The following is a 22,786-nucleotide window of genomic DNA, read 5'->3' as shown; positions in this document are numbered from 1 at the left end:
CATAAATAACTTCAGCTTATCTCTCTCCAAGGAAGTTCAGCGGATACTAACAGAGGCTCGAAGACCATCCACCAGAAAGGTTTACTTAGCAAAGTGGAAAAGATTCAGCATTTGGAATACCAGCAAGGGACATGATGCATCATTGTTGAACATCCCACTCATCTTGGAATACTTGCCAGATATGTTAAAGAACGGCCTCTCATATTCTTCCAGAAAGATACATGCATCTGCTATTTCAGCTAGATACAACACTGATCCTCCGGTTTTTTCTCACCCCTTACTAAGGCAGTTCCTCAGGGGAATCAAGAACATTAAGCCACCAAGAAAGGCCCCGGTGCCAGCCTGGGACCTCAATTTTGTCTTAGAAAAACTGACCCTACCTCCTTTTGAACCAGCAGCTTCAGTTGACTTGCAATTTCTCTCATGGAAGACAGCTTTCCTGTTGGCAATTTCCTCAGCAAGAAGGGTTTCGGAGCTACAGGCCCTAATGGCAATACCACCCTTTATTATTTTTCACAGAGACAGGGTCTCATTAAGGACCAACCCTACTTTTATGCCAAAGGTGGTATCTAGGGTTTCTTTAAATCAAGCCATTCATCTGCCTGCTTTCTTCCCCAATCCTGAGAATAAGGGGGAAAGACTGTTGCATACCTTGGACATTCACAGACAACTTCGATACTACCTGGACATAACCAAGGCCAGCAGGAAGTCTGAACAACTTTTTGTAGCTTACGCCCCTGCAGTCCAAGGAAAAGCAATTTCAAAACAGACTATTTCTAAATGGATTGGACATTGCATCAGATTCTGTTATTCCTTTCATGGAAAGACTGTTCCAGCCAATGTCAGACCACATTCCACCAGAGCTACAGCCACCTCTACAGCATTCTTACGAGGGGTGCCTACCAAGGACATTCTAGAAGCTGCTACATATGGAGCTCCGTGCATACATTCTCCAAACACTACAATCTCCCTCTATACTCCAGATCCAGAGCAGGCTTTGCTTGCCACACCATCTTTTCCCTAGAGCATTCCTCCTCCCCCAGCTAAGCTATGGTATTCTACCCACATGTTATGACTGCAGTTGCATTCTTGAAGGACATAGTACAGTTTTGTACCTAACATAAATGTAGATGTCCGATAGACATGCAACTGCAGTCGGATTTTCCCTCCCTCCATACCCCTCTATGCCTAGGGTCCACTCCTATCCCTGTTACTCTTAGCTGGGGATATCTGTTATGGTGTATTTGTTTTATTGCTCATTTATTTGTTTGGAATCCTGTTTTTGTCTTCCAATTTGATTACAGCCTTCCTTGGAGGGCACCTGGCATCTGGGGCAAGAAACACTGAAGAAAATGGCGTCGGCTGATGCTTATATACTCCAGCCGCTCTGACGTCGGAGAGAAATGCGACATCAGCCGACATCGGACCCAGACTTTGGAATCCGGCCGACCGAGGGCTGCCTGAGGCAGGACAACCCACATGTTATGACTGCAGTTGCATGTCTATCGGACATCTACATTTATGGTAGGTACAAAACTGTACTTTCAGGGTCCTTCTGTTCGGACTCACCTCAGCCCCCAGGGTGTTCACCAAAGTCATGGCAGTGGTTGCGGCCCACCTGAGGCTTCAGGGCATAAGGGTCTTTCCGTACCTAGACAACTGGCTCCTCACAGCAACCAACAGGCATCAACTTTATACCGCGAGGGACTATGTCCTGTCTCTTGCTGACAGCTTGGGCATTTCAGTCAACATACCGAAGTCTTTTCTTTATCCTGTGCAAGCATTAGATTTCATAGGAGCCAGGCTAGACTCCCGATCTTCTCGGGCCTTCTTGACCTAGGACAGCCTGTCCAGCCTCTCACTCCAAGTTTTGGCTCTTCTTCGCACCAAAGCTCCACCGGCGGAGTTAGTCCTGAGAGCACTAGGCTGAATGGCAGCGGCTATCGGCCTCTCTCTCCATGCTCGCCTAAGGATGCGTATATTACAGTGGACACTCCAAGTTCAATGGTCACTGTTACTCCACCCATTGAACACTCCCATCCCCCTAAGCAGGGTTTGCAGGGAATCCCTCCTTTGGTGGCTTCACTCCCCAGAACTCAGGCAAAGGAGACCCTTTGTGATTTCCCCCTCCCCAGGCTACGTTAACCACGGATGCTTCTCGCCTAGAGTGGGGGGGGGCATTGTTTGGGCAGAAACGTCCAAGGTACGTGGACCTTGTCGGAGACCGCCTTGCACATAAATGTTCTGGAGATGAGGGCGGTGCTTCTAGCGTTGCAGACTCTCCAAGACCTTCTACCTCTAAGAACGATTGCAATACAGACAGACAATATGTCAGTGGTCTGTATATAAACAAACAAGGGGGAACCAGATCCTACCCTCTTTGTCGAGAAGCCATGAGAGTTTGGGAATGGGCGATATCCACCAACCTCTTTCTGATAGCAACGCACATTCCGGGACAATCCAACATTCTGGCGGACAAATTGAATCGAGTAATTCTCAGTCCTTACGAGTGGTCTCTCAATCCGAAAGTTGTGAAGGAAATTTTCCACAAGTGGGTTTGGCCTCGCTGCAATCTTTTTGCTACCTCCCAAAACACAAAATGCAGCGAGTTCTTCGCAATTCTTCCCCCAGAAGGGGAGAGCCCCAGAGACTCTCTGATTCATGCTTGGCCTCCCGGTCTACTCTATGCTTACCCCCCGCTTCTGCTCATGGCGAAGTTCATTCAGAAAGCCGCACGGTTGGGGAGCAAAATTATCCTCATAGCCCCATTCTGGCCTCGTCAAATCTGGTTTCCATACCTGTGGTCTCACAGTCTCTCCTCCCCTTTAATCCTGGATCCCATTCCAGATCTGATATCGCACCCAATGGGGTGCCCAACACCGAACCTGGTAAACCTCAGGCTCGCGGCTTGGTTGATCCAGTTCCACTAATGGCAAGGACTCCCGTTATCTTGTCACCAGTGAAAACTATTCTGGTAGCGGCTCATAAACCGTCCAGCAGGAAAATCTATAATAGCAAGTGGAAACGATTTTCTATCTGGGCTAACAGCCAGGGTCTCAACCCTTTTACTGTTCCGATTCCTACAGTCTTGGATTTTTTGTCCATGATATTTGAACAAGGGGCCAGTGCATCAACGGTAAAAGTACAGTTGGCAGCAATATCCCATTTTTATGTGGGAGACGGATTAGGATCTCTAGCGTCTACAAAATTGTGTAAGACATTCTTGCGTGGTGTTTTCCTTCTCAAGCCACCGGTGAAATCCGTCACTCCCCCTTGGGACTTAATCTTTGTTCTGCAAGCCTTAACGAAACCTCCTTTTGAACCTGCAGCTTCTGTGCCCCTTAATTTTCTGTCCTGGAAAACAGCATTCTTGGTAGCCATAACTTCTGCTAAAAGGGTTTCAGAGCTCCAAGCTTTGTGCATGAAACCTCCCTATCTTATTTTTCACAATGACAGAGTGTCTCTCAGGACTAACCCGTCTTTTTTACCAAAAGTGGCATCTGTGGCAAATATCTATCGGACTATCAATCTGCCAGTGTTTTTCAAAAATTTTCAAAATAAGGGAGAATACATGTTGCATACACTAGATGTACATAGACAGTTGCGTTTTTACCTGCACAGGACCAAAGACGTTCGTAAGGCTGATCAACTGTTTGTGTCATTTGCTACTTCATCCATGGGAAAACCTATATCCAAAGTGACACTGGTTAATTGGATTTGTCAATGTATTTCTCAGGCTTGTAAGGCATCGGGCAAAACAACCCCATTTAAAATTCGTGCACATTCCACACGGTCCATCGCAACTTTTGCAGCCTTCTGGTCCAGGATGCCGTTGGACGACATATGTTCAGCAGCCACTTGGTCTTCTGCTCATACATTTATTTCTCATTATAAGCTGGACATGATATCTAGAAGCAGGGCGTCCTTTGGCTCCGCTGTGCTTCGGAATATCCTTCCATAGACCACCCAGGTTTCTTTGTTTAGGTAGCTGGGGATTCTGTCCCACAGGTTGCAGAACAAATGAAGTAACTACTTCAGATTTAGAAGTTATGTACTCACCATAACGTTTCATCTGAGTAGGTACTTCATTTGTCTGCAACCATCCCCCTAACCTGTATCGGGTTTCTAGGATCTTTTATGATTCTTGAGAATATCTGAACCTGTTTATTACAGGTTTTTCAGGTGATACAGCAAAACCGATCTGAGGTAGTGTGGTGGTGACAGAGGATTGTGGGTAGAGGGGAGGGGCTAGGAGCTCGGATCTTGAAGCTTGGAAAGCTGCCGGTCGGATCTGAGGTCGGATCCGAGATCCACAGGTTGCAGACAAATGAAGTACCTACTCAGATGGAACGTTATGGTGAGTACATAACTTCTAATTATGTCTGTTTTTACTGCAGGAGGTAATTTAGTGTATTGTTAGTTTTGTAAGGTCAGTCTCATTCTGCTAATCCAGTCTCTTAGATGTATAAGATTTACATTGTTTTCTTTTTTCTAGGAATTTGACGACCAGTCTGTTGCTGTGCCATGGATTTCTCCAGACTCCCTCGCAGGATTTCTTTTTGAGACTGACGCAGACATCTTTATTGCCTTTCTATGTCCTTATTTTTGGTACCTGTTTGCTGTCAACATTGCAAGCCATATTTAGGAGGTTGAGGTAAGCTTTAAAATGCAATGATGATTGTTATGAAGTTTTGTTATACACTTGATGTCTTCAGGGCAGTAATTGTAATACTGCCAGTTACATCACCACAAAGAAAAGGGCATTTTCTTTGCGACTGAATGATTCTATAACCACAGATGTGTTTCCATATATTGTTCTTTGCTTGCTTTAAATTCAGCATAGGAGTATGTCTTTTGGATTGTGCAGTTACTGTCAAGGACTGTGTCAGATGAACTAAATGTGTACTGCAAAATAGAATGTTCAGGAGTTGGAAGAAAAATGTTGTTATGCTTCAGGTTCCCTGGTACTGAGTCACAAGCACTATCACTGTTGTTGCTGCCGTACTATTAAAGTAAAAGATTATTTGAGCTCTTATCACTTCAGCCTGCTTCTCCTGTACCTTGTCAGTACTGGGTCTACCAGTTCTACACAACTCCCTTGTCTACCTTATTCAGCTGGGGCCAGTTGTGGAGCCTTGGGCATCCAAGGGTTGAAGTCTCCTCACAACTTTTCTGCTGGCAAGTTTTATTTTTATGTCCTTACCTACTTCTCCCACCCACTACGTTACTTGGTGTGCCCAAGGGGCAGGCGTGCAGTGGGGATGTGCAATGATTCACTCCACCTCCAAAGTACATCTGCCATACCTCCACCCCTTCCCCTCTTTGGACTATACTCTGCTGCATCAACATTTCCAGCATCCGCCAGACATCACTGACAGGAGCACAGAAGCAACCATCCTTCTCCCTGATGGCAACTGCAGTCCTCCCCTCCGCTCCATCAGATGCCTGAGGTGCTAATCAAACCTGGGTTAGCTGGGCTGTAGTCATGGCTTTATCCCTCTAACCACCAGAGCCACCGTTGACAAGTAGAAGTCATTCTGTTTTAACTTAGAATGTTCATGCCTGGTTTAAGTTTAAAAGTTCATTCCTGACCACAGTGTGTTAGGTGTACTCTTTCTTCATCACCCAGACTGACTGCTGTATGTGCACACTGCAGCAGTATACATTAAAAAAAAAAGCTTTTTATCCCTTATTGCTTCTAGTAATCAGTCCTTTTGCAGTAAGTCAGCCTCATCAGCCATTTGTAGGATGCCATCTGAGCAACCATCAAAGGTTTTCTTATTTTTAAAACTTAGGGTCCATTTACTGAATATCCTGCACCTTTCTTTCTATTAGTATCTAGTATTGCAGAAAGGTGAGCCACCCCCCCCCCCCCAACCCCAGGATGGGCGAACTGACATTAACAGCCTATTTACACCTTCCCCTGCCCAACTGTTTTAGCATGTGAGCTGCAGATTCATCTCTGGTCATCTAAATTTTCAGGGCTTCATCCATTTATGCCACAGAGCCAGACAAGAAGCATGTAATGTGGCAGGTTTCCTAGCACTGCCAAACATATATTATCTTCTTTCGGCTGTTCCTGTTAGGGGTTGCCACAGCGGATCATCTGTTTCCATTTCTTCCTGTCCTCTGCATCTTGCTTTGTCACACCAACCACCTGCATATCATCTCTCACCACATCCATAAACCTTATCTTAGGTCTTCCTCTTTTCCTGTTACCTGGTAGCTTCATCTTTAGCATCTTTTTCCCAATATACTCAGCATCCCTCCTCAGCACAAGTCCAAACCAACGTAATCTTACCTCTCTGGCTTTGTCTCCAAACATTCCAGCCTGGGCTGATCATCTGATATACTTATTCCTAATCCTGTCCACCCTCATCACACCCAGTGCAAATCTTAACATCTTTAAATCTGCCACATCCAGCTCTAACTCCTGCCTTTTTGTCAGTGCTACTGTCTCCAACCCATATAACATAGCTGGTCTCACTACCCTCTTGTAGACCTTCCCTTTCATTCTTACTGGTACTTGTCTGTCACAAATCACTCCTGACACTCTTCTCCACCCACTCCATCCTGCCTGTACTCTCTTCTTCACCTCTCTTCCGCACTCACCATTACTCTGAACTATTGATCCCAAGTATTTAAACTCATCCACCTTCACTACCTCTACTCCCTGCATCCTCACCATTCCTCTATCCTCCCTCTCATTCACACACACATATTTTGTCTTAGTCCTGCTGACCTTCATTCCTCTTCTCTGTAGAGCATATCTCCATCTCTCCAGGGTCTCCCCCACCTGTTCCCTACCCTCACTACAGATCACAATGTCATCTGCAAACATCATAGTCCATGGGGACTCCTGTCTGATCTTGTCTGTCGACTCATTTGTCAACCTGTCCATCACCAATGCAGATAAGAAAGGGCTCAGAGCTGATCCTTGATGTAATCCCACCTCCACCTTAAATGCATCCGTCACTCCCACCACAGACCTCACTGCTGTCACACTACCCTCGTACATATCCTGTACCACTCCAAACATAACCATAGCTAAAGAAACTTAAATCTTTGTCAAGTGGATCGCCTTTTGTGCAACTGAGCTGTATGCATGAGCACAGGTATTTGTAAATGTGGTATACAGAATTACATATGGCTTTGTGATTTCTAGTGGCTTGTAGAATTTGTGAATTAGGAGCTATCTGCTAATAAGTTACTGCTTTAAGCTGTACAGATGCATAGGTTTTGTTCTGCAGTTTCTTTTTGACATGAGATACTTCTCCAAATATGTTAGAATGTAGCCGTTTTTAATAGACAGCAATGTTGTAAAATTGTAGGCTGATAGAGTTGTAAAATAAAGTGAGGACCTCCTTAATTTAACCTTTTCCTCAGCTTTAGTTTTATTAAGGTGCTTTATAACCAAAGAACTTGTAGTGATTAGTTAAAAAACACATACCAGATAAAATACTGTAATACAAGGGATGCTATTGTAAAAGAAAATGGAGAACATTTTTAAAAAACAAGTGGTTAATAACAGCACTTCTGTTGAAAAGTCATAATTTTGAGCCTGGGCCATTAGAAAAGATCTGAGACTAGTCTACAGTATCGTCCAAGAATCTTGTGTCGGGTAAGACTATCTTATGACAGTTGCAAAAGTAGGCCAAAGTAAAACACTTCCAGAACCACTGTGGCCTTAGGTTCTACATTTGTAGTGCTTGATAAGCAAAAAAAAAAATGATAATCAGATGTTAAGAAAGAGTTTGTTCTTAGCTACAAGAGGGAGTTTAAAACACCAGTGAAGCAAATTATTGTAAAAGTTTTGATGCTTCCTCTGTGAAGGCTCATCTGCATGATTTACTTGCACCGCCGCTGCGCTACTCAAAACTATTGATCTGAAGTTGCTTTCATTTGATCTTCAACGATCCGGCAGGGGTCCGACTCAGCCGTATACTCATGCATCAGATCCAAAATCCAAGTTCCTCCCCTACCCATAATGCCCCGCTCTCCCTCCTCCCCTCCGATCTTGTTTACTGCTCGATTTGAACATCACTGTTTTCCACTGCTCCAAGCTCCTTAGAGTGTAAATGGTTTTTTTGGGGGGATTTTACTCTTCTTTTTCTCTGTCTTTCTAGCCTTGCCTTCTATCCACATCCCGGTGTCGGTTTCTGTTAAAAAAAAAAAAAAAAAAAAAAAAAGCTCCTTTTTTCTTTCTGTCCTAGCATGTGTGCACACACGTGTGTCTGTGTTTGGACCTTCCTTACCATGGCTGACACCCCTAAGCCAGGGTTTAGGAAATGTGGTGAGTGTGAGCATAAGCTATCACCTTCTGACGCCCACAGTCTGTGTGCTGTATGTTTGGGAGTTCCCCCATTTGGATTCCTCCTGTTCGATCTGTGTGGGCTTCAACCCCCATGCGTTGATCAGCAGGAGGAACAAGCTTCTTCTAAAGGGCTTTTTCCCACCTCCTGCAGAGGCCTCCTCTTCTTCTCCCCCGGCTTCATGGACTCGACCTCCCGCTAAGAAGTCCAGGGACGGAGAGAAGGTCCGTACTAAAGAGCAGGATCGACCTAGGAAGAGGTTTCCAGAGAGCTCTTCCTCATCCAAGCCTCCCGCTAAGTCCCACCCAGATCCAAGCTGGAGTTCTCCTCAGCTTCAGTCTCCACACTTCTCCCTGGAGCTGGAGACCTCTTGGGCTCAGTCCCTAGTTCCTACCTCTCCTAGGTGCCATTCTATGCCAAGGTCAGTTGATTCTTCAGTCCAGCCACTCGGAGTCTGTCCAAAGCCGGGGTGAATAGGATGATGATGAAATTCTTTCGGGCCCAGATTTAGCTAGGAGTCTTGCCTGCTCCACCCCGCTGGGGCCGCAAGCATGCAGTCCGCCTTCCTCCCTATCTCTCCTTCTCTGATCTGACCTTTGGCTTCAGAGTCCTTGGGTCCGAGACTCCCAGGCGTTGAGGGGTCTGCACCAATGGTCCCTGGTACCTTGACCCTGACCGTTGGCTTGAGTGGGGCTTGAGTGGTTCAGCTCTGACGTTTTCAGAGCAGACTGACTCTTGGAGATGTAGCCTTGGTTTGGTTCCGAGGGGCTGGTGTCAACTTCAAGACTTTCCGGCTTGTCCCTTTCCCTTGGGGCCTCTGTGCTGGGAGGCTCAGCTCCGGCTCCCCCCTCCGTGGTGAGGGAGGTGGATCCGGTCTTGGCCCCAACTGTTCCACCTTCAGGGGTCTGCTCGCCTTTGGCGTTTGAGGTGGTGGAGAGGTTCCTATTGGCTCCTTCGAGAGCTTTGACACTCTCGTTCTTGGATTCCACCCTAGCTTCTTCTCGTTCTGGGCCGGCGTCTTCCATCCTGCCCCCTTAGGGACAGTGTGCTGCTAGTTCACCCAAGAGGTTGTGATCCAGGAATTCTCTGAAGCTTCTGATTCCTCCCTGGAGTCCCCCCCCCAGATCCCCCTCGGAAGTGTATGTGTAAGCAGAAGCACTTGGACTCCCCGCCGCAGTCTCTCACTGATGATGCCGACTTGGAGGAAGGAGAGGGCTACCCCTGTTCACCCCTGGATGATGTCTCTTTTGGGGACATTATAGAGATCCTTCGTCAACACAGTGGGTGGTCTACCCTCAAGCCCAACTCTTATGAGTCAGTATTTCTGTAGGCATTTGGCACAGGACCTTCTACCTTCTGGGTCCCCCCCCCCCGTGAATCTTTTAGTGGATCTCATTTCCACTAGGGCATAGAAGGAACCGGACATGGTTGAGACCATCCCCAGGTGCCAGGACAAGGTTCTTAGTGCCCCCATCAGACAAGCCCCATTGGTCCAAGGAATCCCCAGTTGATGCCGTGGTGGTTGCGGCAGCCACTAAGAAGGAGCTGGCTCAGGAAAGCTCCTCAGTCCACCCTCCAGACAGGGAGTCTCGGGTGATGGATCATTTTGGCAAGTGGACCTATGCTTCAGCCAGCTTTGCTTTATATGAGGTGAATTATTTGGCACATGTAATCAGACTGCAGAGGGACTTGGTCAAGGAGGTCACTGAGTCTGCCTGAGGGTCCATGTTGGCAAAGGAGAAAAAGGTCTTCAAATCCCACATGGCCAGCCTTACTTCTATTTCGAATACGTCCATAAGGCTTCTCTCACATGCTACTGAGGGTGCCTCGAGGACTGTGGGGACAGGTGTGACCATTAGGTGGCACTCATGTATCCGGCAGTGTGCCTTTTCAGAACCCTACAAGGCATCTTTCATGAACGCTCCCTATGACAGTTCCACCCTGTTTGGAACAACTGTTCGTGATACGTTAACCCAGAGTGAGAAAGATTGGAAGACCTTGTCTGCCATCTAAATCCGCTTCTCCACTCCACAAACATCCTTTTCAAGGAAGTGTGGAGTCAAGAAGCTCTGGTTTCAGAAGTCTCAGGGTTCTCCCAAAGATGCTCAGGATTTGTCTTCCCCCAGGGGCAGAGGGGGATATGATAGACACTGCCCTCGTGGCAGAAGGCAGTCCGAAAAATCAAGGGTGTCAGTATTCTTTGCCGGACAGACCCTTCCAACAGTCTTGAGGGATTGCCCAACTGCTCGTCTCTGGAGGCAGTCAGGGGTGGCATCTATCACTGCACCGAACAGCTTGGGAGTCCATTACGAACAATCATTTGATACTGCAGATCATATCCAGAGGCTACTCCCCCCCCCCCCACCATTCCACCCAGACACCTCACAGATGTTCGACCCAGTCAGCGGGAGGAGGCAGCCTTAGAAATTGCCAGGCTGCTCGCAAAATTAGTCATCCAGCCCATCCCCCCAGACCAGTCCAGATTAGACATGTATTCCAGGTTCTTTTTGGTGCCAAAGAAAATGTTGGGCTTAAGACCCATTCATGATCTTTCAACCCTGAACCTGTCCATTACGAAAACAAAGTTTCGGAGGGTCACCCTTCAGCCCAATCTGCCCTTCCTGCAGATGAATGACTGACTGTGCTTGGTGGACCTCCAGGATGCATGCTACCATGCCAGGATGGACATATGCTCCTGGAAGTTCCTCCGCTTCTGGCTGGGAATCAATCTTTTCAGTTCAGTGTGTTCCCCTTTGGTCTCACCACTGCCCTTCCAGTTGTTTACCAAAGTGATGACAGTAGTGGCAACTGACCTGTGGCTGCAGGGATTTCAGGTCTTTCCCTACCTGGACGATTGGCTCCTCTTTGTTTCCCTCTAGGCATCGACTGACTCAGGCCAGGGATTATCTTCTTCATATAGCTTAGTCCCTGGGATTACCATAAATCCCAACAAGTCTCAACTGGCACCAGTTCAGGTGTTGGATTTCATAGGTGCTCGATTAGACACTACACAGGGCAAGGTGTTTCTGCCTCCAGACAGAATGCTATCACTTCATCATCATGTACAGTACATTCTTCAAGCCCAGTTTCCCCTGGCAGGCTTAGTTCTTCGGGAGTTGGGGTCCATGGTGGCCATGATCACCCTTTTTCCAATTACGTGCCTCCATGTGAGGGTTCTGCAATGGACCTTAGCGGTCCAGTGGTCCTTGCTAGACCGACCCTTGTCACATCCTGTTCGACTGTCTCCTGTTTGCAGAGACTCACTTCTTTGGTGGCTCCAATCACTGGACCTCCTCCTGGGTCGCCCATTTGTTCTTCTGTCTCCCGTGATTACGGTGGCCACGAATGCCTCCCTCCTTGGGTGGGGTGGCATTGCATGGGAAGGACGGTCCAAGGCACATGGTCTGTTGTGGAAACCAGTCTGCATATCAGTGTCCTGGAGATGAGATCAGTGCTTTTGGCGTTGCAAGCTCTGCATGCCTTTCTTCCTCCTGGGACTATTGCCATACAGACTAACAATGTGTCAGTAGTCTGGTACATCAACAAACAGGGGGCAGCCAGGTCTTACCCCCTTTGCCGTGTGGGAGTCTGCAATCTCCGGACATTTTCTGGTGGCAATGCACATTCCTGAGAAGACCAACATCCTAGCAGACAGGCTCAGCCAATGTGTTCTGATGCCTTATGAGTGGTCTTTGAATCCGTCAGCAGGGGACAAGATCTTTCTAAAGTGCAATCTGCCTTGCTGCTATCTCTACGCCTCTCCTTCCGATGCCAAGTGCAATGAATATTTTGCTCTGATTCCCCCCTCCCCCCAAGGAGTCCCCCAGAGACACTGTAGTCCATGCTTGTCCCTCCAGTCTACTATATGCATATCCTCCGCTTCCTGTAATTCCCAAGTTTATTCAGAAATCTCGGCGCCTGGGGAGCTCAGTTATACTCATTGCCTCTTTCTGGCCTCATCAGGTTTGGTTCCCCACTCTGTGATCTTACATAGTGTATCTTTCCTGGACTCTAGATCTCGTTCTGGATCTGATTACTCACCCATCAGGAGTTCCTCACCCAGATTTAGTCCGTCTGAAGCTGACAGCTTGGCTGCTCCAATTTTCATGATAGCCAGGGCTCCCGGACTTTCCTCTCTTGTTAAGAAGACCCTGATTGCGGCTCATAAATATTCTACCAGGAAGATCTGCTTTAGCAAATGGAAGTGTTTTTCAATATGGGCTTCTCAGCATGGCCTGGATCCCTTTACAGGACCAGTGTTGGCCATTTTGAATTTTTTGGCGGACATTTTTAATCATGGTGCTAATTTCTCTACTGTTAGGTTCCAGTTGGCAGCAATTTCCAATTTCCATATGGGCAAACGTTCAGTCTCCTTGGCTTCATCTAAACTCTGTAAGGCTTTTCTGAAATGTACCTTTCTTCTTAGGCCTCCCGTTAAGGACCCCATGCCCCCGTGGGACCTTACCTTAGTTATGCAGGCTTTGGTTTCTCCCCCGTTCAAGCCAACTGCCTCGGTTGATTTACAGTTTTTATCATAGAAGACTAACGTTTTGGTGGCAATTACCTCAGCCAAGAGGGCTTCTAAGCTTCAAGCTTTATCTATTAAGCCTCCTTATCTAGTCTTTCATAAAGACAGGGTGTCCCTGTGAACCAATCCATCTTTCTTGCCAGAGGTAGCTTCAGAATCCAGTATTAACCAGGTCATTAATCTGCCTGCCTTTCAAAATTTCAAAAACAAAGGGAGTACAAATTTCACTTACTAGACATGCACAGGCAGCTGTGTTTCTACCTGCATAGAACCAAAAGCTTGCGTAAGTCAGATCAGCTTTTTGTCTCCTTTTCGAAACCTTACTTGGGTAAGCCTGTCTCTAAGGTTACCATTGCTCACTGGATTTCAGAGTGTATTTCTTTGGCCTATCAACCCAAAGGTTTGTCTCCACCAGGACATGTCTGGGCACATTCCACCAGATCAGTCTCTACTTCTGTGGCTTTTTGTTCTAGGATTTCTCTTGATATCAGTTCTGCTGTGACCTGGGCCTCATCGCACACTTTTATTTCTCATTATAAATTGGATCTTCTTTCCAGGAACAGGGCATCTTTTGGCTCAGCTGTGCTCCAGAATATCCTTCCATGAGGACCTGACAGATTTTTGTTGGTAACTAGGGACTCTGTCCCTCAGGTTGAAGATCAGATGAAGACAAGAACTTCAGATAAGTTATGTACTTACTGTAACATTCCATCTAAGTTGTGGCTTTTCATTTCTCTTCAGCCTTCCCTTCCTCCTTACCCCTGCATTGTTTGGGCAGTGTAGTCGACTTGACTGAAGAGACATAGCCCCCTTTGTACTGGTTAGCTCTCAGTATGTGGGCATTTAGATGGTTGTACCAGGTTTTATAGGCATATTGACTATGTAAGGTTGGTGCTGTTCTGCAACAAACTCGATCTGAGGGGAGGAGGGAGTGCAGGGCATTATGGGTTGGGGAGGAGCTTGGACTTTGGATCCGATGCTGGAATATATGGCTGAGCTGGATCCGAGTCCCTCAGGTTGAGCACAAATGAAAAGCAACAACTCAGATGGACATAACTTATTTATTTATTTTTGTTTGTTTGCAGGAGAACAAGTCCCCTTCCACTTCCCATGTGTAGGACTTTCTCCCCCTTCACACAGTCTGTCTTGTACAAGCTACCGATATTTATTTGTACGAAGTCCATGGTACAAAGTACTAATATTTACTTGTATGAACTTAATGGTACAAAATGCTAATATTTACTTGCAAGAGTTCCACGGTATAAAATACTGCTATTTACTTGTACGAACTTCATGGTACAAAATACTAATATTTACTTGTATGAACTCCATGGAATCATCCCAAACTTAGAAAACTTCAAAACTCAGCTTACCAAACGCCTGGCCACAAAATGGAAATGCAGTTGCCACCATCCAACCTAATCTTCCTTAGTCCATTCCCCTGGGGGGGGTTTCCCACTCTGCTTCATAAGCCCTCAACAACTCTCCTTCAGCTATGCTCCTGGGGATTTTCCCCCTCAGGTTCCTAAGACCTCAAGTAACTCTCCTTCTGCTATGCTCCCACGAGAATTTTCTAAGCTCTCCCTTCTCCATTAGCTATCAATAACTATCAATACAATAACAATAGCTATCGATAACCTCAATAACTCTCCTTCTGCTGTGCTCCCACATACATTTTCGAAGCTCTCCCTTCTCCATTAGTTATCAATAACTATCAATACAATAACAATAGCTATCGATAACATCAATAACTCTCCTTCTGCTGTGCTCCCACATACATTTTCTTTGCTCTCCTTTCTCTATTAGCTGCTTATTTCTTGTGGTTTAACATTGTAACTATTGCATGTATCTTTCCATTACTAATTTCTTTTCTGAAATTGTGCATGTGTAGTGTATCCTCATTTTACTTAAAAGTATGTATATAAAACATCTTCTCACCTAATATCAGAGTGTGCACACTAAAGAAAATGTATGAACAATAAGTCCACACTCAATACTTTTCTGCTTATTATGCATATTTTCAAGGTACTTACTTGTAACTGTTTCCATATTATGTAAGACTGACATCTGTGTATTTCTGTACTTTATCTGTATTATGTATCTTGGATCTTTTCAACCCGGGCCTCCACTGAAAACGGGTCACCCAGTGGACTTCCTCGGTAATCAAACTGAAAATAAATAAATAATAAGTAACGGATCTCCATGGTACTAAATACTGATATTTACTTGTACAAACATTAATATTTACTTGTATGATCTTCATGGTATTAAATACTGATATTTACTTGTACAAACTCCGCAGTGCAAATACTAATATTTACTTGTAAAACTCCGTGGTAGAAATACTAATATTTACTTGTACGAACTCCACAGTCACACAGTACTCAGGAAAAGAAGGAAAAAAAGGCTGTGGTGCAATAGCAGAACACAGCCATCTCCCAAACTGTGAAGCTGCATCACTTAATGAAAAAACATGAGCAGTGATCCCTTTGAACAAATGTACTCAGGCATTTAGAACCTGATCAAATGGCCATCAGTCACTGATGAGGAAGCTAGTTTTGAAATGTTCAGTTGTATAGGATGCATTCATATTTTCTCTATTTCTATATTTCTGGTAGCTGGAACCTTTGTGTGAATATCCATGACTCAGACATTCAGCTGACCTTAAATCATTTGACATTCAGTTTTGCACGTCCCCACTCACTTGCCAGCAGTAAATATGTTGTCCAGAAGGTGGAAGAAGACCATAACATGGGATGGAAGGAGGGGGATACCTCCTTCAGGTCAAACTCAACATCCTGTCTTGATTTTAAGTTTGGGAGCATTATTCCTTACCTGAATTTCCATGCCTTTGGATTAGTAAAATCTGCTTTGATAACTGATTGGGCATGGCAAAATAGTAGAAGAACTGCAGTTGCTGAAAGACATTTTATACCAGCAGTCTTTCTGCGATCTACATCTCATACGTCTTGTTTAGTTTTGTGTCTCTGGAATAGAAGCGTTTATGCTTTACTAGTCTAACCATCTATGGCTTCTTAGTTGTGGTCACTTGGCTGTAAGAAGAATTTGTTTGTATAAAATAGTTAGTCCAAAATTCACTCCTCGTGACATTATTTACTCCCAAAATGTTTTCCTTTATTTTTTGAGTTTTAAAACATTTTCAGGAATTTAATTTTTTGTATTGTATACCTTGTTCTTTGAAGACTACCTGTGTATGAAGAAATGTTTCAGTTTTTCTCTGTCTGGCTTTCTCTTTGTCTGTGCATATATGAGGTTTAAGTCTGTGAGCTGTAGTTCCTGTGGTATGGGGTTTGATTCCCTTAGTCATCATATGCCTACTGTTTCACCTTGAACAAGTCACTTAACCAGATATTGCTCCTGGGTCTCCCCTGAAAGAGGGACTTACATGCCCAGTGGATGCATGTAATTAACAAAGCAGATGATGATGATGATGATGACTGTTATTATTGTTGTTGTTGCTGTTATAATAATTATTATTGTTATTAATTTTTTACTGTTGAGCTGGGTTAGTGTTTAGAACATATCCAAACCATCCATCCAGTGCTATAGAGTTGCACCTGAATCATATAGTAACACCATATACAACATTTGCAAAGCAAGTATGTCAACAAGCCTTTGTTTCTTAGCTTACGTACACACTGCCCACTCCTATGGACTGTTTATAGAGTCCAGAATAGCATAAAGTTAAGAGCATGACACTAGATTGCAACAGCATGTGAAGCACGAGTGGTCACATCTTTTACAGAATCCAGAACATCTCGGATAATTAGTTACGTCACTTACATGTGACCTGAATGTTCCACATGACACATTCAGTCTTTTGTTTTAGTAGAAAACAGCTTGGCATTTGAGGAGGCAGACAAAAAATTAATATTTAAACCAACAAGTAGCACACTTGCCTTTGATGTGGAAGGTTGTGGGTCCTATTCCTACACCGGGTAGTTGGATTGTTGACACTGCCATGCAGCATAAGAGGTTTGCTACACTCTTGACTGTGTCATCCTTTGAATGAGATGTTAAACTGAGTTCCCATCTGCATTGTTGGTAGCTCTGGTGTATGTAAAAGATTCCTCAGCACCTATCGAAAAGAAGTTCCTCAGTGCCCTGGCCAAATTTCCTTAGTAGTATAATTACCACCTCAGGTCTTCCCCAAAAAGAAGCCACTAGCCTGGTGAGACCAACATCATCAGCAAAAGGGATAAGTAAATAAAACAAAAAAAATTGAGCGCAACTATAAGAAGTTTGTGTTCTTTTAAATTAATACTGGTTTCATTCTTTCTTTAACTAAGGCCACTTAGAAAATATCCTGTAGTGTTTGATTTAGATTTGGAGGAGGGCAATAAAAATAAAGAGTGAGATGATGCTGATGCTTCCCCTGAAAATGCAAATTTTTATGATATTCTGCAGTTAGTGAGTGCACATTTTGTTTGCGGCACTGTTGGCAACAGTACTGTAAATGATTAATTAAATCCTTGCTTCCTTCTTCCTGTATCTTGCATTTCCCTGAATACTTTATTAACCCTGTCTGAATGGCAGCATGGTCATTGGAGGGACTGGGTGGGGAGGATGGTCACTGGAGGGACTGGGTGGGGAGGATGGTTGTTAGAGGGTGACATTGGCCCCTCCCACCCTCGAGAAGAGAGGCCATCTAGGCTCACTGCAATGTGAGTATTAAGAGCCTGATAAAGGCACACTGTCCAGCAGCACTACGGTGCTGCACCTACAGCTCTGATGTCCTCTCCAGTTCTGCATGTGGGGTGGGTTGAGCTGGGGGAGGTTGCTAAGACAGATCTGGTACAAGGTCTTGGAAGATTTTCAGTGACTGATGCAAGTTCTTCCTACCCAGCATGGGGACCCGGGTAATTTGATTTCTGCCAAGGCAGGGGAACATTGCATTCAGTGCTGCTGTTTCTCAAAATCAAGATGCCAGAATGTTTGATATCCTTGTTTAAGGCATCAAATTGTGTAGCTGTTTAGAGTTTTTTTGAACATGATGCTCTTGCTAATCATGTATTAGGATTACTTTAATCACTAAAGTAAATCTGTGATTTATGACTTATCCTTGTACATTAAGTGGAAAGTCAGTAATGTAGTGCGTACTACCTCTAAAATGTTACCCCACATTTTCAAATATGCACATGATGTACCTTTTATTGTTACTGGTCTGCATTTACATTTGTCGTGGTTCAGAGCCAAGCTCAGGCTTACCCTGTTTTACCAAAGTTTAAAACTCTTCCTGTTGATTTTGATGTTTGTTTTGGTATTGATACTGATCTGCTAATTCAAGATATAAAAAGTGCAGATGATCTAAGGATGCTTTACTTATTTCTTGTGTAACAAACTCCTGAGCTACTACAGGTCATAGGAAAAACTGCCCTTTTATAACGGGAAGCTCTTTACTTGACATTCTTCCTTCAAGGTCAGACTTTGCAGGAAGGGACACTTCTTAGCTAGAGGAGGGTAGGGCTTTAAATTAGACATCCGATTCAGCCAAAGATGATGCCAGTAAATAAATCTAATTCACCCTGATCCACTAAAACAGTGGCTTCTATTTGGTGTTCCCCCTTTTTCAACAGACTGTTATCTTATAAAGATGGTTTCTGTAATTGTAAAATTGTAGGATGTAGTTGCATAATTCTTTTCACCACTGGAAAAAGTTTCCACAGATGTTTGTCATAAATCATTGCTGCAGTAACTTTTTTTTTCTTCAATAAATATCTTTATTAAATTATCACATATGATATAGGCTGTCTTACATTTATATAAATGAAAAACAAAATAACACCACTTTAGTTGCAAACAGTATATATCACAGACACCATTGAAACAACTGTAGTTGCACACATTATACATCACTTATAATCTATCCAGTCATTATCAGTTAAACATTATATGACTCATTCAAATCCTGCCTCTTAAATCTCTGTTCCCACAGTTCCCATTTTTTTCCTATATAGTTTGCTCCTTGCTTTTTCTAAAGATACAAATTCGGATTGTTTTATCTGTTACTATATTCACTACTTTTAGTAAAGTTGCTCTAGACTTTGATTTCCATTTTCTAGTAATTGCTTTTTTCCAGTTTTTTGAGTTTTGTGCTTAAATATAGACTTGAAAAATTCCAGCCCCCCTCTTGCCTATTATCTATTTCCCTAATCACAGTGCATATTGACAGAATCTCTTCTCCATTCTCGTGCTGGTTTGGTACTTAGAACACCCCCTGCTATTTTATGAATATAATACTCTGTATGAGTTTTGTTCTCCTTGAGAGTCTGCATCTGAAATCCCAATCTCTCCTTATTTCCTGAGCTTCCCCCGTATCATCATTCCTTTCCACTTTGAGTTATAGTTTTCTGCTTGTGCTATGTATAAGAGCCTTAACTGTGTTGATCTAAAATACCCCCTCAAACTGGGTAATCCTAGTCTGCCTTGTTCTATTGGAAGAATCAGCTTATCTCACTTGACCCTTGCTGTCTTCCCTTCCCAGATAAATTTCTTCAACTCTTTTTTTTTTTTAATTGCTATCCACAGCTTCTCCTCTGGTTGATAAAAAAGTATGCCTGACCTGTGTATGAGACTAAAGGAGCTAAAATATTTTAATTCCTTGTATATTGGTATCCATATCCATATAACAAAGCTTCCAGTTTCTCAATTTTTGTATTATGTTCTGTTTAGTCTATTCCCACATATCCCTAGCTGCCACAACAAAGTCATTTCTAATCCATACTCCTAAATACTTCATTTTATTCTGTCCCCGTAAATATGGATATTGTTGGACCAATTCATATATGGGTACATAATTTACTGCCATTGGCTTTGTTTTAGCTTCATTAATTTTGTATCCTGAGAAGACTTGAAACTGTCTTAAAATGTTCAACAGTACTGTAATGTCCCTTTCTGGTTTTGTCGTGTATAAAATAATATCCGCAAATGGAGGCAGCTTTTCCTGACTACTGTACCAGTTATACCCTTGAATTTCTGAGTCCCTTATTTTGTTTGCCAGTGGTTCTAAATATAAAATAAACTACAAAGGGGAAAGCGGGCATTCCTGCCTGCTTACTCTACTCAAGCAGAAGTTATCAGAGAGGACCCCACCAACTTTAATATTTGCCTCCAGCCCCTCATATACACTCCTAATCAACTGTATAATTGTATCAGGGAAAGCAAATGCTTCCCTTGCTGATGAAGTTCATAGGTTCATAGATTAGTACTAGGCTAACTGCCCTTGTAGGCCATTTTAAACCTAGCCGATTACCCCATGTGAGAATCAAATCCTGCGCCTTGTCTCTGTAAGGCAGACACATTAACCATTATGCCACCCTCCCACCCAAAGTCCCAGTCTACTCTGTCAAATGCCTTCTCTGCATCAAGACCCACCAATAAAACTGTTATTTTCTTATATTCTGCTTCCCTCTAGGTCATCCGTGTTCTGTCAGTATTGTCAGATGTTCGCCTCCCCTCCACAAAATCACACTGATCCATATCAGTTTTGGTATCACTTCTGCCTTTCTTTTAGCCATTATAAACATAAACACTTTATAATCATTGTTTAGGATTGAAATGGGCCTGTATGAAGCTGGATCTGATGGATCCTTACCCTGTTTAGGTATTACAGCTACCACCGCTTCCTTCCAGGATGTTGGTGCTTCTCCTCCTCTTAAAATACTGTTAAACAAAACCTTCCAGGTCTTTATCAGTTTTTTCCCTCCTAGCTTCCAAACGTACACAGGAATACCATCTATTCCTGGGAACTATCCTGTAGACTGGTTATACATAGCCATTTTTATCTCACTTCTCTTCCTGTCCTAACTATTAGTAATTGAGCCTCATCTACCTCTAACCTTGGCATATTTAATTTTTCCATAAACATTTCCATTTATACCTTTTTCTTGATTTCCATATTTCTCTGCTTTATAGAAACTTTCATAAAATTTCAAAAATATTTCAAATACTTGTACAGGATCTCTTGTTACCTTCCTTGTTATAAGCTCCCTAAGCTTGGTGACAGCCCTTTCCACTTTCTGTTGTCTGAGTCATTGTGCTAAAAGTTTTTGTGCTCTAAAATTATCAAAAAACAGTTGCTTAACAGCAATCTTTCTTAACTTGTATATATTATTGAGGTAATCCCTTATTTTCTGTTTAACATTCTGCAGTTGCTCCTTGAATGATTCACCTTCAGTCCCTCTAAATAATTCTTGGTACTTGTTAACCATATTTCCCATTCCTTTATTTCCACCCTAGTTTTAAACTCCACTTTAATTTTATCCCACTCCCTAGCTGTATTTTCAGAAGATAATTCTATCTTCTGTAGTAGCTCCTGAATGAATTCCAAAACCCATTCTTTAAATTCCTCTCTTTTCAACCGATAGGAGGGAAAGCTCTAGTGTCTCATTTTTATTTCATTACTCTGTGTTTTATTCTAGTTATTATTGGTGCATGATCTGAAATAGTTATTGTGTGCAATTCAAGACCTTCACTTAAATGCACATGTTCCTGTGAGATATAACATTTATCTAGCCTAGCCCAGTTTTTGTAACTTGGTGAGTAATATGTAAATTCACTCCAGACTCCTAGTACTGAATTCACATCTTCCATGCCAAACATTTTCATAATTTTCATCAAAAATCTACCCTCTTTTGTTATATTTTCCCTTCTAGGCCCCCAGACACATTGTCACTGTTGCAAACCAAATTCCAGTCTCTACCTATTGATAATATTCCTTGCTGAAAGCCGATTATTTCTCCCAGAATTTTCTTAAGCTCCATTACAGCAGTTTTAGGGGGGATGTAAATGCATGCCAGTGTAATCCACTTCCCTCGCCAGTAGCCCCTTAGTACTATGCATCTTCCATTGTTATCTATTATTTCCTCTTCTGTCACTACTGGAGTTTTCTAAGTCCTCCTCTTTTCTTTTGCCCCAGATATTCCGTTGAATAGCCATCCTGAAAACCTTTATCAAATTCACATGTTCAGTTCTTTCCAGGTGTGTCTCTTGTAGCATAGCTATTTGCACTCTACATTTTACTTATAGTTTGCTACCTTTTCTTTTTTATATTTATCTCTAAGACCATTCATATTGAAAGATGTTACAGAAAGCATCATTTTCTTGTATACTTTTTAATGCCACCTTTTTTATTGAATGTCCAGTTCCAGCTTTTATGCTACATGCATACACTGTTCGGCAGGTTGGTCTTGTATACAGTTGTTTCTATTGCTGCAGTAGCCTTAGCTGTATGAGTTACATCCTGCCAAGGATAAAACATTCCACCAGTCTTCCAAAATTTTAGTCACCCCCCCCCCCCACACACACACACACACAGACACACAGACACACACACACACAAACAACACATTCCCCAGGCTACTGCAGCTTGAGCTAGAAAGGGAGTAAAAAGCAGCCTGGGTACCTTTAGTACTTTCTTACTGCCCTCAAGAGCACTCCGTCAAATCAGTGGTCAGCTGTTTTTTTCCACTTTCTGGGCAAGCAAGTCCCCATTTGGAAGTTCTTTCCACACATAATTATTTTATTTAAAAATATACCAGGTCTCTTTAAGAATGATGGTATTGTAGTGCTATATTTACTGCGTTGTCTAGACTGTCATGTCACCACAGTCCTGCAGTTTATTTTTGTATTTTTATTATTTGAGGTATTTTTTTAAATTTTGCTTGTTAGCCCTTTAGTGACAACTTACCTTCTGACTGATTCCTTCCAGTTGCACTTAATCAGGGAACAGGCTTCATTTTGTGCAGGAATAGGGATCCTCTTAGTGGTCCTTCAGTTCCTCCTCCTCCTTTACCTAAGAACAAGAAAGCTGCTAGGGAGCCCTTGCCAGCACCATGGGTTCAGTCAGTGTCTCAGCCACTAGAATTTATTTTGCAGTGGCCATAGGTTGTTCCTTAGACCATTCACTGTTTTCTCTGGAACACAT

At 43.4% G+C, this 22,786-nt stretch overlaps 1 protein-coding gene across 2 annotated transcripts in view; it reads left to right on the top strand.

The window, feature by feature from the left end:
- DPY19L4 (dpy-19 like 4) overlaps window positions 1–22,786 on the top strand; it is a 1,421,953-nt gene that overhangs the window by 846,228 nt on the left and 552,939 nt on the right. For both annotated transcript variants that reach the window (XM_044066538.1, XM_044066539.1), the window contains exon 12: window positions 4,496–4,654. In XM_044066538.1, coding sequence (XP_043922473.1) covers window positions 4,496–4,654 — 159 coding nt within the window. The remainder of the gene's footprint in view (window positions 1–4,495; window positions 4,655–22,786) is intronic.

This window comes from Protopterus annectens, chromosome 3.part1 (genome assembly GCF_019279795.1).
Source record: "Protopterus annectens isolate FY-2018-M chromosome 3.part1, PAN1.0, whole genome shotgun sequence".
Taxonomy (NCBI): Eukaryota; Metazoa; Chordata; order Ceratodontiformes; family Protopteridae; genus Protopterus; species Protopterus annectens.
The sequence above is the reverse complement of the archived record's forward strand: the minus strand, read 5'-3'. Positions and strand labels throughout refer to the sequence as shown.